The sequence below is a fragment of the Lichenostomus cassidix genome, chromosome 18 (genome assembly GCF_008360975.1).
Source record: "Lichenostomus cassidix isolate B80296 chromosome 18, HeHo_3.0, whole genome shotgun sequence".
NCBI lineage: Eukaryota > Metazoa > Chordata > Aves > Passeriformes > Meliphagidae > Lichenostomus > Lichenostomus cassidix.
Window position 1 is genome coordinate 6786105 of NC_139498.1, and position 12989 is coordinate 6799093.

The 12989-nt window shown below is 56.2% G+C and overlaps 2 protein-coding genes across 2 annotated transcripts; both read right to left on the minus strand.

Moving 5' to 3' along the window:
• Positions 1 to 422: 422 nt before the first annotated feature.
• Positions 423 to 5849, minus strand: TRIM65 (tripartite motif containing 65). Its single transcript, XM_085077799.1, has 6 exons — positions 4214 to 5849; positions 3545 to 3640; positions 3240 to 3473; positions 2794 to 2965; positions 2414 to 2494; positions 423 to 1498 (listed from the first exon to the last, which is right to left on the minus strand). The coding sequence occupies exons 1-6, from the start codon at positions 4658 to 4660 to the stop codon at positions 969 to 971; spliced, it is 1560 nt and encodes a 519-aa protein (XP_084933925.1). The 5' UTR covers positions 4661 to 5849; the 3' UTR covers positions 423 to 968.
• A 666-nt stretch (positions 5850 to 6515) lies between these two features.
• MRPL38 (mitochondrial ribosomal protein L38) lies at positions 6516 to 11912 on the minus strand. Its single transcript, XM_085077800.1, has 9 exons — positions 11796 to 11912; positions 10474 to 10653; positions 9761 to 9889; positions 9468 to 9676; positions 9071 to 9143; positions 8320 to 8365; positions 7835 to 7993; positions 7370 to 7506; positions 6516 to 7093 (listed from the first exon to the last, which is right to left on the minus strand). The coding sequence occupies exons 1-9, from the start codon at positions 11860 to 11862 to the stop codon at positions 6957 to 6959; spliced, it is 1137 nt and encodes a 378-aa protein (XP_084933926.1). The 5' UTR covers positions 11863 to 11912; the 3' UTR covers positions 6516 to 6956.
• Positions 11913 to 12989: the final 1077 nt, after the last annotated feature.

Genomic DNA, 12989 nt, shown 5'->3' on the forward strand with positions numbered 1-12989 from the left:
TCCCCAGAGGAAAAATGAATGTGATTCATTCCCTGGGCATTCATATCCCCAGCACCTTTGAACCCAGTGTCCAGTTTCACCCCGTTAATCCTCACCAGCATTCCCACAGGAGCAGGAGGAGACGTCAGACCTGCACTCTCGCCCTTGGAAAAACATCAATGAAAACTTCAGATTTTCTTCTGTGCCAGATCAACCTTGGAGCAGAGCAGCAGGAAACCAGGTTTCCTTATCACAGTGCTCTGCTAAACAAAGCACCTTCTGGCTCTGCCACCAGCCTGAGGGCTGGTCACCAGCCCCGTGGGGACATGGAGGGGCAGGATGGGGCCCTGCAGGGCTGGGTGTGAGAGCAGGGGCACCCAGCTCACCCCAACTCCCAGTGCTGCTTGGTCCCACATCTGCCCCCAGCAGCAAGGTCAAACCAGTAGGAAAATAGAGCTTTATTGGGAAAAGCAGCATTGTAAAAAATGCTGCAGCACAGAACCTTGAGAAGTTGCTCTGCCATGTCCCAGGGGACTGAGAGGGGCTGGGGGAGCAGGACCTGCCTGCATGTGACGCTGTGGGAACACAGGGCTCCCTCCAAATTGCTCCAGAGCACCCTGTGGAGAGCACCTCCCTCTGGGGTCCCTCATCCCAAATCTTCTCCAGGCTTGGGAGGTTTGGCAGGGATAGGAGAAAGAGGAAAACCTAATTTTTTTACCCTCCTTATCCCCCCTTCTCTCACTCTGTCTGCAGGGACAGGCATCCACATGTTCTCCCACTGTGAGCTCCAGCCCTGCCATGTGTCCCTGATGAGACATTTGCATATGCAAATCAAACGGGTTAATTTGCATGTCTGTCCTCATCAGCTCTTGTTAAAACACTGCACCCCACGCCTGCCTCAGCACTGAGCTCCCACTCACACCGTGACAGCCCCCAGCTGTAGCTCCACCGTGGCACCAGCCTGGGTGGGTCAGTGTGGTGGCTCTGGCTCAGTCCCTCTGGCACAGTGTCACCACTCGCCCCTCACACAGCCAAAACACGGGGTACAGAGGCTCAGTGAAGACCCCATGGAAGCAGTGGATGAGCTGTGTCCTCTCCCCGAGGCCGTAGAAGGAGAGGAGCCCCTTGCCATAATCCAGGCTGACCCCCAGGTTGGTATAGAGCTGCTCCTGGATTTTCTCAGCATGGCCCTTGTGCCAGGCCAGGTAACAATCCTCCCTCACCTGCAGCCCCCAGGAGCCTCCATCCAGCCCGATGTTGAACCTGTGGCCCTGCTGCTGCTCCCGGGGCAGCCCTCGGTAGGTGACCCCCAGGATGACGGAGTGGCTGGAGATCTTCACCTCCCAGTAGTGGTGGCCAAGGCCGTAGCCCTGTGTGCACAGCACCTGCCAGGGCTCAAAGCGAGGGCCCTGCTGCTGCCCAGGGATGGGGACAGGGCTGTGCTTGGCTCTCTGGGCACCTCTCGACAGCTCCAGGTACTTGTTGGCTGTTGTGGCATCGAAGGTCAGGTTGCGGTGGTCTGGCAAGAGCAAGGCCATGCACTGGGCTGAAATGCTTCATCAGACCTTCACACCTCCCCAGCAGTGATGGGGTTTAAACTGTGTGGGGCTGATTCCCAAAATAGAAGGGAACACGTTGTTTGGAGGGGAAGGGGAGTGGGAAGAATGCAATACCTGCCCTGGAGGGAAGGGAAAAGCCCAGAAATAGCTGTTGAGGCACTGAGACACAATGCTTTGCACAATCCTTGCACAGCTCAGCTCACAGCTGGCAGGTACTGGTGGCTCTTGGGCCAATTTGGAAGGGATGTGCTTGGTTTTAAGAGTAAAAAGCACCAGTGTGGGTGGGGATAGCGGGAGAAAACCAGGCATTAAGTGAGCAAATGGAATTGCATGGAGTTACTCTCCTCTTCATGGCTGATAGCTTCTGCCCCAGACTCTCACTGGCCACCAGCACCTCACCTTCCTCCCACCACACCCAGCAGGGAGGAGATGGGAAGAGGAGCACAGAGGAAATTCCTAAGAACTGGAGAGGGATGGTGCTGGGGAGGGAAGGGGACATGAAGGACTGTAGCTGGGAATACTGAGGCCATTTCCCTGGGTAGAGGGCAAGGACTGCAGGCAGGGCTGTGGACTGGGGCTGTGATGTGAGGGGCAGTGACTGATGCAATGCCAGACAGCCTTGGTTTCCATGGAAAAGCATTTCCTGGTGCTGCTAGGAAATTCCCCTAACGAGTTCTTTCCCCCACACAGAATGTCCCCCAGCCCATCCATCCTGTCCCTAGTTAGGGAGAAACATGGGAAGAACCAGGGAAGGAGCCTCTGTCCCTGCAGCCACAGCCACCCTCCTCCTAGGAAAGAGCCCAGCTTGGTGACATCTCTTCCTGCTGGGGACCCCAGCGAGGTGCTGTCCCTCCAGCCACCCCCATGCTCCTCACCCTTCAGAAGCTCAGCTCGGAGTTGGCACTTGGGGAGAGCAGCCACAGCCTTCACTGCCAGCTCCTGGGGCTGCACGGGACCTGTGGAGGATGGGAACAGGCATTTTGAGTGATGCCACCCAAAAACTTGGTTCTTCCTGGCTTCCTGGGAGGAGGAGGAAGAAGTCCACTGGATCCAAACCTGGGAGCAGGCACGTGCCACCATGGTTCAGCATTCCCAGCAAGGAGAAGCAACAGGGAAGCCACCTGGCTCATCCCACTTCATCTGCTGAACAGTACATGTGTGTCCCCAACCCCCTGTGCCCAGCAGATGTGTCCCCAGCAGTGACACAGGTCAGACTCAGAGCCCTTCAAAGTACCCCTGAGAGCAGGAGGATTACCTTGGCCAGCAGGCTCAGGGGCTCTGGGGGCCACAGAGCCAGGCAGGTCCTCCAGCAGGAGCCTGGAGATGTCGGTGAGGATCTCAGAGATGGGCTTGATCACAGCAGCCACATCAAACTCCACGGGTGCCAGCACTTCTGGGCTCTCCAGAGGTGGGAGCAGGGGGAACTCCTGCAGACAGACACACAGACCATGCACCACTCTGGGGGGCACTGTGCAAACCCATTTGCACACACCACATCTCCCCAGTGGGCAACAGCCATCCCAGCATTGCCCACACAATTTTCCATGGATCCCCCAAAATCAGCTCATCCCCACTGCCTCATCATATCTCTGAGCAAAACTGAGGATGAATCCCCAATGAGAAAGAGGTTGAACATGGTTCTGCTGCCATCAAAAGGGCACAGGCCCAAGCAAAGGGAGGGATACAGTGCCAGAGCAGTACCTGGAGGAAGGTCCTATGGTCAGGGCAGGCCAGCAGGCTCTGAGCTCTCTCCCTGTGCTGGCCAAGGGCATCCAGACGGTCCTTCAGGAGGTTCCAGTTCTCCCCCACATGCTCCAGGGCTGCCACCTGCTTTTGTTCAATCCTGGCCACAGCCTGACACTGGAAATCCTCCAGAGCTTTCCTCAGGTGGGTGAGCTTGCCCTGAATCCCAGCTTTGGTCTTCTCAGAGGAGTCCTGGGCAGGAAGAGCCATGAGAACCAGTGTGCTCCCACCCACAGGCCAGCACAGAGAGGCTGCAGCATTACCTTAATGTACTGTGTTTTCTCCTCCAGCTCCTTCATTGACAGCTGGATCCTCTCTGATTCCTCCTGGGCCTTTTCCAGGGATTCTTTCAAAAAGTTCTGTGAAAGGAGGCACCAATCATTAAGGCTGGAAAAGATCTCCAAGATCATCGAGTCCAACCTTTGACAGAACACCCCCAACTAGAACCAGAGCACTGAGTGTCACATCCAGTCATTTCTTCCACTCATGTCCAGTTGCACGTCCTGTGGAGCAGCCCACTGCTGCCCACCCTGTCCCCAGGACCCTCTCAGGGCTGCAGGACAAGGCTAAAGGGGAAGGAAGCAGCTTGAGAAGAAGACTCTATCAGGATAACAAAGTGATTTTTTGTGCTGCCTTTCACTCCTTTTTCCACTGTTTCCTCTAGATCAGAGGGTCACAAACACAAATGGCACCATTCATCTGGTGCTGCTGGATTTGCCCAGCTTGCTGCTGCTCCTGACACCACCTGGTTTCTCAGGGAGCAGCCAGGCACTGGTGGCATCTCCCTGGCCAGCCCCATGTCCAGCTGAGGCACACAGAGCGACATCACATCCCTGCAGCAGGACACAGGGCAGTGGAGATGGATGTCATGCTGTGCTTGAGTTGTCACAACACACCCCTGCTCCTCCCATCGCCCCAGCCCTGTCACCCACCTGCTTTTTGAGTCGTTCCTCCTCGAAGAGCACCCGCCGGTGCCGCTGGCAGTGCCGGACGGTGCAGACACAGCAGATGCAGCGCCGCTCATCCTCGCAGTAGAGCTCCAGCGGGCGCCCGTGCTGCGGGCACAGCTCGCCGGGGGTCACCTCGCACCGCCCCGCGGCCGAGCCCCGCGCCTCGCTGTCCCGTGCCAGCTCCACCACGTTGTACAGAGTGACATTTTTCTCCAGCTCGGGGCACTGCTCGAAGCCCCGGCGGCACTCGGGGCAGGTGTAGCTCGCGTCGCTCCCGGCGGGCGCTTGCTTTTGCTTGTCCCAGTGGTCGCTGATGCAGCGCTTGCAGAAGTTGTGGCCGCAGGGCAAAGTCACGGGCACCCTGAACAGCTCCAGGCAGATGGAGCACACCAGCTTCTCCTCCAGCTTCTGCGAGATGGGGGATGCCATTCTGCCTGCGCCGGGGATCGCGGCGAGAAGACGGGGAAATAGAAACTCATCTGTGCAGAGCAGAGCTGGTGACGCTGTGCCCAGAGGCGGGTCAGGGCTGCCGGCCAGACGCACTCTTAAAGTGACACCCAGTGGCTGGGTGTGACACACACGCTGGGGAAATGAGACGACGGCGAGGGCTGGAGCTGTTACCCCGTGGAGAGGAAGGGCTGTGAAGCACAGTGGGAGACTCCGGAGAGGATGGAATGCTGCAGTGACAGCACGGGGACACACGCAGGAGGCTGACAGGGATCAGTGTATTTCCGTGAACACGTTTGCCAGGCACACATCGATGTGCAACTGGATTTTCACTCCTTTATTGCCCTTTGAGGGAACTTCCAGGCATCGTCAGCTCTGCCAGGGCGTGGCAGCTCCCTCCCGGCACAGAGACCTCAGCACAGAGCTCCTGCCTGGGAACCAGCAGAGAGAGCCAGCCACTGCTGCTGCAGCCACGTGTCACCTCCCTGTGCAGTGGCACGGCTGTGACACACACCAGCACCAGCCTGGGCCACCTTCTGCCCTTGCATCTTCTAAACCACATCTGCTGCTGTTTGCACATGGCCCTGTGCTCACCCACCACACCTTTTCCTGCCAACTTCCTTGCAACACTTGTGCACATCAGCACCCCAAGATGCAATAAGGATGCCACCTGGGCCACCAGTCCCTGCTCAGGTGGCAGGTGGAGTCTCCTGCCCGGAGGCCAGTGTGGTGCCTGTGCAGTGCAAACCTTCACCTCGTTGTCACACGGTTCAGTGTCAGTCTTCCCAGCCCAGACCTTATCTCTGTGCCTCGCCCATGTGGTATCTCCTGCACACGTTCCCAGGCTGCTGAGGCTGCCTGGCTGATCTCGGGTTGCAGCAGCTCTGCAGCCTCCCTTCACGAGCAGCTTCCCTTCCACAGATGAGGGCAAGCAGGGAGCAGGATGATCTGCTGGATCATCCCTACCAGCTTCCATACCACAGGCAGGCTCAGAGCCACCCCCTGACCACCCCTGGGCTCAGGAGAGGACTTGGGATATGTCAAAACTCCCTGCATGTCCCAGCAGAGCTTCAGCCCTAAATCATACCTTTGGGCTGAATCTGCCAATTCTGACCAAATATTCAAAGCCTAGAGAGGGGTGTAACACAACCTGTGTGTCTGCCTGGAACCTGAGTCCCCTCTGTGGGCACCTCCCCAGTGTATTCACCCCAGCTTAAATCAGAACCCTCCAGGGAGGGGAGGTCAGGGACCTCTGGGGTAACTGGTAACAGTCCTGAACACAGGCAGCAGCGGGACATTTCAGCCCAATCTCAGCTGTTCACTGAAGGCTCTCATTTCCTGATAGGAGGAACCTGAGAAATTCACTGTGAACCAGAGCTGGGAAGAGGCAGCTGTTACTGCAGGAGCATGTTGGTATTTTGGAGTTTCAGCATGTGAACAGGGGATGCATTGTGGAGCACAGCAGAGAGCAGAGGCTCTCCAAGGCCTAGGAACAGGACCAGCAGCAGCAGCAGTGTCAGGCCACCACCAGCAGCACCAGCTCTGCTTCTGCTCCACCTGTCCACACCAGGTACATCCTATCCAGGGAGAGAGGGAAAGGAGACTGAGATCCACATGCTTGGGTAGCTGAAGCCACTGCCACAAACATGGACCTTGTGCAGGTTTACCACCTGTGTAGCAACACACTTCCCAAACTACAATATCCAAGAGGGGAAATGGCTCCAGCCAGAGGAGGGACTGCTCTTCTCCCCTAGATCCTGCTGAGCTCCCCAGCTCTGTGCCAGCTGGCCAGGATAACAGGCTCTTCCCAATAAAGACAGCTCTGCCAGCATCACTCAAGAGTGTGTTTAATCAGACTCATATCTCCAGGAGGACTGCACAAATAAAATCTGCCACAGTCCTGAACCACAGCACTGTGAGAGGAGGAAATCCACGCTGGCCTGGCTGTTTTTTCCGTAAAAAGGCAAAAGGAGAACTGCGATCCTTGCAGGGAAGCAAGGCAGGACATCTCTGGGGAGATGCAACCTGCCAGCCACTGCTCAGCTCTGCTGCAGAATCAGCAGCAAGGCTTCAGCCTGACAATGCATTCACTTTGAATGTTTTTGTTAAGCAGCCTCTTGACCACGCAGCTGCCAGCCCCGTGAGCACCCAGCGCCGCTCCCAGCGCCAGGGAACTGGGAACTGAGGGGCTGAGACTTCATTGTTTCCCTCCTGAGGCACTGAGGGAGTGCAGGAAATGCAGGAACTGGCATCCCACGGACACAGAGGTGGCCAGCTCCTAGTAAATGCCATAGGTGGGCTCCTCGCTGTCTCGGTACCTGTCCAGGTACCTCAGGGGCTGGTGGCGAGGGAACTTCACCTGGGGAGGGTGGTACACCGGCGGCTGCACGAACTCGAACACAGGCTCCCTCATGTCTGCAAAGGGTGACAGGCTCAGCAGGAGGGCTCCCATCTGAACCCCAGAGCCACCTCACCCACAGGGGACCAGGGTGCTCAAACACGCCCTTGGAGTTATTTTAACATCCTCACTCCAAATAGCCTTTTAGGGGTTGTTCCCTCAGGTTGCTGTTAGTTTGGAGGAGGATGGCTCAGGAAGGATTCAGTTTGTGCTGATGTGGACACATGTGAGAGCCTGCAGCCACACTTGCCATGTCCCACCCACAGACCCCCTCCAGCATCCCCATTCCTTACTGAGCAGCTGATGGAAGGTGGAAGTGACAGAGCTGTCCCACTGACACTGGAAAAATGCCAGCCCTGCTGGGGTCATGGCGTTCTCATGCTTTCTGTAGAAGTCAAATGTGCTAAAGGTTCTCATCTTCAGGCTGTAGCTGGAAACAAGACACAAAAATCAGGTGAACCTCTCCTTGCAGCAGCACCCTTTTCCATATCACCCCAGAGCATATGAAAGAGGTGGAAGGAGGAAGCTACTAAAAGGAAACCTCCCAACATCTCCAGCTCTGTGCACATTTCTGGGCAGGACAAAGCACTCTCTAAAAGCCTGTCCTGTAACAACAGGACTCTGTAGTGCTGCAGTTGTGGCTGCAGGGGACACACAAACCCCAAGCAGCCCTGCAGAGTGCTTGTGACACTGCAGTGACAGACACATGAACCCCACAAGCAGCAGCAGCCAAGCCCAGCTGTGAGCAGAGGAATTACCACGGCGTTGGCCGAGCGTCCTGGCTGAAGTCGATGGGACCGTGTTGCTTGAAGAGCAGGAAGATGAAGCGATGGTAGCCAGTGCCCATGGCAGGGAAGGGGGGCAGGTAATGGCACATCTCCTTACCAGACTTGATGTCGTTGCCTGGGATGTTGGTCCTGAATATAAAAACATTTACACTCGTTTCCCTCCAGCAGATTCATCCTGGATGGCAAATCACTCTGCCGTGCTGTGATGTGACTTCTGCCCCACTTGATAAGGGAGCAGATAGCAGAGACTGCTTTCACCAGAGGAAAAATCCCTCCCAGTGGTTGGAATGCTAATCAGCAGCAACATCTGGAAGTCCTGCATCCTTAGCAGGACCCAATACATGGGGCTAAAGGAGCTGATGGCAGCAACACCAGGGAAAGCCATGGATTCTGAGCTGTTGGATGAGTTTCTGCCCACACCACGAGCACAGAGCATGTGGCTCTGATGTACTCACACCAGCCAGTGGAGGTACTCCGAGTCTGCATCCCTCAAATGTCCATCTGCCAACACACAACAGAGAAAGGTGACTTAGGGACACCCTGATCTTTGAGGGACCTCAAAGTGAGAATGCCCAGACCTGCTTTAACCAGAGGGAGTAGCTCAAGACCTCCCAGCATTCCTTCCCTAGTAGAAAAAGAACTCATTCCTATAGGACTGTGTTTAAAACGAGGAGCAGAGAACTCTGCAGATCTAATTCCAAGATTCTTGAAATCTTCTTGGTCAGTTGGTTCCCTTCACTGTGCCTTGGTTTCTCAGGGTGAACAGTGTCAGCAAAGCTGCCTTCCAGGCAGACTGTCCAGGGAGAGGAGTTTGGAGGTAAACACAAGATGGGAGTCATGGAATTGTTTCCTCTGTAGTGCGACACAGGTCCTGTTGTGTCACTGTCCCCTCTCTCAACTGGTGTGGATTTGGGGAAGTTACCATCTTTCCTACATATGTAGTATGTTCCTACCTAGCAGATATCACATCACAGAACCACAGAATCACAGAACAGTGTGGGCTGGAAGGGACCTTAAAGCTCATTTTATTCCACCCCCTGCCATGGGCACGGACACCTTCCACTAGACCAGGCTGCTCCAACCTGGCCTTGAACACTTCCAGTGTTCATCCCCTCTGACTGTGCAGCCAAAAGAGTCAGGAGTTAACCAAAAGCTAAGTGAAAAAATCCAGTTTAAACATGTTCCTTTAAAGAACTCACTGCTCACCTGGATTTGTGAGCAGCAAAGTCCAAAGGGAGCCTTTGTCTGCCTCATACGACACTGCAGGGGGACTGGCAGCCTAAAAGAGCAACATAAAGAGAACGTAAATCACTCACACAACAGCTTCCATGAACCTGTCATGGGCAAGACTGGGATACAACACAGACTGGGCACTGCCAGGCCACTGAGGAATCCACATGGAGAACCCCAGGGCACAAATAACCACCACCCTCCTGACAGACAACCTGCAGTTTCTGTCCCTATCACATCTGTAAAATAGTTTCCTTGAGCACAGAAGAAATACCCTTGTAAATTCCCCTGGAATGAACCATGCCCTTTGGAAGCATCTGACAGGAATAAACTTCCCACAGGCTCCAGGTTGTTCCCAGCTCCCCTCACACACCTCTGATGGAGTCACCATGTTCCCATAGTAGACTGGCACGAGGTACTCATCCTCCTGGCTGTACTGCACCCTCAGGGCCACCCAGGGGGTGAAGGTGGCTCCCTTGAACAGGTCCTGGAACACCCCGCAGTGCTCGGCCACGCGCTGCTTGTGGAACGGGCCACTGGTCCTCTCCCACTCGGCCCTGACTTCATCGAGGGGAATGAGAACTGCAAGGAGAGAGGGAAGATGCAGAGGCAGCAGCTGAGCACCCAGAGCAGCTGGAGCAGGGAGGGAGGTGGTGGGGCACTGACCAGTCCGGAGCCGCGCCGCTCGCTCCATCTCGGCATTCCGGCGGTTCTCCCTCAGGATCCTCTTTCTCTCCCTGAGCTCCTTTGCCCGGGACAGCCTCTCACGTGGCAGGCCAATGTCTGTCTGGGGCTCTTCAGGGAGGGGTGAAAAGATCAACAAGGTGAAACATGTGAGCACCCAGAACACCCAAACACAATCCCCTGTGAAATGTCTGAGAATGTGTGAGAGACACAGACTTCCAGAGATCAGGATCACAGAAGGGTTTGGGTTGGGAAGGACCTTAAACACCATCTACTTTCAACCCCAGCCAGGGACAGGGACACCTCCCACTAGAAAACACTTGAAAGGACGATCAGGACTTGACTCTGTCCCCTCTGAACCTCCATGCTCCTGCTCCTCCTTCCCCAGCTCATGGAATCCCATTCCTGGCACTGAACAGCCCACATGTGTTATCTGCTGCAGGCCTGAAGCTCTGGGTCCTTGTCTGCTCTCTGTGGCACTGCTGGGGCTCCAAGGCATCACTTCTTTGCTCCATGTCTTTTGGCAGGTCCTGGCCAGCCTCCCTCCCTCTGGAAAACTGCAATCCTTTTCCCTGGAGACCTCTGCACTCTGCAAACCTGTACATGGGACCTTGTGCCAGAGCACCTCCCCAGCTCTTCCCAGGGTGGTTTGGGGGCAAACCCATGTTCCCCAGGGCAGCTCCTCCCAGGGCTACCTGCAGGGGGGTTGGTGTGTTTGTGGTAGGTGTTCCACCAGTGTGGTTTCTTGCTCTCCTGCTCCGCCAGCCGGAAGTATCGCCCGAAGCTCCGGTACTTCTCCAGCACCTCCAGGTTCCCAACATCCACATCCTCGTTGGGCATCGGCCCCAGTGGGGCTGCCCTCCTCCACAGCACGGCTGGAGGGGAACACAGACCCCAGGGTGCTCAGAGGGGGAGAAACGAGCCTGGGAGGGGCAGAGCACAGAGCCAGAGCCATCCCCACCTCCCACAGCCACGTTCATGGAGTCACAGGATGGGTGACACTGGAAGGGACCACAGTGATTTGGTGTCACCTCCCTGCTCAAGCAGGGTCACCCCAGAGCAGATGGCATAGGACTGTGTACAGGACATTCTAGAATATCTCCAGTGAGGGAGATTCCACACTCTCTTTGGACAACCTGTTCAGTGCTCAGTCACTGCACAGGGAAGAAATTTTCCTTCATGTTCAGGTGGAATTTCCTGGGCATCATTCCTGCCTGAACCTCTTGTGCCTCTGCCCCAGAGCAGAGCCTGGGCCCTGCTTGGAGCCCTCCCTGCAGGCAGGGACAGACAGGGATGAAGGCTCCTCTCAGCCCCAGCTCTGTCAGCCTTTCTCCAGGACAGAGATGCTCCAGTCCCCAGACCATCTTTGTGGCTCTCCACAGGACCTGCTCCAGGAGCTCCTTGTCTCTCTCATCCCGAGGAGCCCAGAACTGGACACTGCTCCAGACCTTGCCAGGGCTGAGCAGAGGGGCAGGATCACTCCCTGACCTGCTGGAAATGCTCTTCCTAACACACCCCGGGACACCAGTGCCCTTCTTGTCCCTCCCTGGGCACAGTGCTGGTCATGGACAGCTCACTGTCCACCAGAACCCCCAGCTCCTTCCCGCAGAGCTGCTTTTCCAGCCGGTCAGTCCCGGCCTGTGCTCTGCCTGGGGTTGTTCCTCCCCAGATGCAGGACCCTGCACTTGTCTTTGCTGAACTTCAGACAGTTCCTCTCTGCCCATCTCTCCAGCCTGTCCAGCCCCTCCGGGCTATCGGCCACCCCTCCCAGCTTTGCGTTATCAGCAAACTTACTGAGGAGGCATCAAGCCCCGCATTCAGCTCATTAATGAGGAAGTTAAACAATACTCGGCCCAGTACTGAACCCTGCGGGACACCACTAGTGACAGGGCCTGGCGCTCGGGATACAGCCGTCCACTAGCACCCTCCGCCTCGCCCCAGCTCCCCCGGCGGGTTTCGGCGATGCCCCAGCTCCCCTGGCGGGTTTCGGGGATGCCCTGCTCCTCCCGTCCCTCACCGGCCGTGCCGAAGCTCCTCCGGCCGTGCGCTCCGCGCAGCGCCGCGCTCAGCAGCGGCGCCGCCATCTTGTGCGCCGCGCTCCAGAAAGGACCCCGTTACCATGACGACGGGCGCTGCGCCGCGCGGGCCTAGCTTGAGGGCCCGCCCCATGGAGGGGCTGCCCTTCGCGGCGCCTGACTCGGGCTGTCCCCGCAGCGGGGCCAACCTGGTAGTGCCTGATTAGAAACGTCCCTACAGCTGAAGCTCTCCCCTCGCTCCTGGCTCCCCATCCCCGCCCTTGTCCCACAGAGGGAAGTATCCCAAACCTCCCTCATGCCGTGGGCAGTTGATATTTCCCACAGCAGAGTACAAGCCAGCCCTGCTTTTCCTTGTTTGCCCTCGAGTTCCCCAAAATCCCTAACAGGGGAATCACCTGTTATCTTATAACCCACAGACCCATCCTCCAGTGGCTTTCACTGCATGTGCTCCTGGGAACGCGGGTTCCGTGTAAAGCCTTTCCCAAAAGGTGGCACTTTTAGGAGTCAGACGATCACAGAGTCCTCCTTTCAGGACTCTGCGAGAGCAGTGTCACTGCTTGATGGCATTGCTTGACACTGAAATCACTCCTACACCAGCGGGAGAGCTGAACGCTGTGGAAATGACACCATTGTGTTGCCAGAAGCTGGATGAGGCTGCAGGGCAGGATTTAAACACTTTGCTGAGCCTGAGACAAAGTAAAGGCTGTGATATTTGGGTATTGCCAGCACCAGCAGCAAGATGACAAAGAGCACAAAATGCTCACCAACAGCAAGGAAGGACAGTGTTTCCCAACACATCTACTCAGAAAATGTAAAATAACTTTTATGGATTAAGGCTGCTGCTGCCCCTTTTGCTGGGTTTGGAGCTGCAGTGACACGGAGCACATGGCACAGCCAGCTCTGCTCTCTGCCAGCTGCATTTCCCCTGTCACTGTGGGATGGCACAGGGATTGTCACGGGAGCAGCCTGGCTGCCCTACAACACTGCACAGCAAAGCCAGGCAGGTCACACTACACAAAGCACCAAAATCCTGCTAATTTAAGGTGTTCTGAACACTTCATTCTACCTCCCCCATGTACATCAGGTCCACTGATGGCAATGCGTGAAAAGAAAGACATTTTTTCTGAAAACACGTTATTGTAATTTATTAGATCTGTACATAGCTAGTGCTGTTC

What these genes read in the sequence shown, in the direction of transcription:
- TRIM65 (XM_085077799.1), bottom strand. Translation starts at nt 4,660, where the DNA reads ATGGCATCCCCCATCTCGCAGAAGCTGGAGGAGAAGCTGGTGTGCTCC. An exon ending in AGGAACGACTCAAAAAGCAG is followed by an intron (nt 3,641 to 4,213) that starts GTGGGTGACAGG and finishes CTCCTTTCACAG; the next exon opens with AACTTTTTGAAAGAATCCCT. An exon ending in ACCATAGGACCTTCCTCCAG is followed by an intron (nt 2,966 to 3,239) that starts GTACTGCTCTGG and finishes GTCTGTCTGCAG; the next exon opens with GAGTTCCCCCTGCTCCCACC.
- MRPL38 (XM_085077800.1), bottom strand. Translation starts at nt 11,862, where the DNA reads ATGGCGGCGCCGCTGCTGAGCGCGGCGCTGCGCGGAGCGCACGGCCGG. An exon ending in ACATGGTGACTCCATCAGAG is followed by an intron (nt 9,144 to 9,467) that starts GTGTGTGAGGGG and finishes TTGCTCTTTTAG; the next exon opens with GCTGCCAGTCCCCCTGCAGT. An exon ending in GACGCTCGGCCAACGCCGTG is followed by an intron (nt 7,507 to 7,834) that starts GTAATTCCTCTG and finishes TCTTGTTTCCAG; the next exon opens with CTACAGCCTGAAGATGAGAA.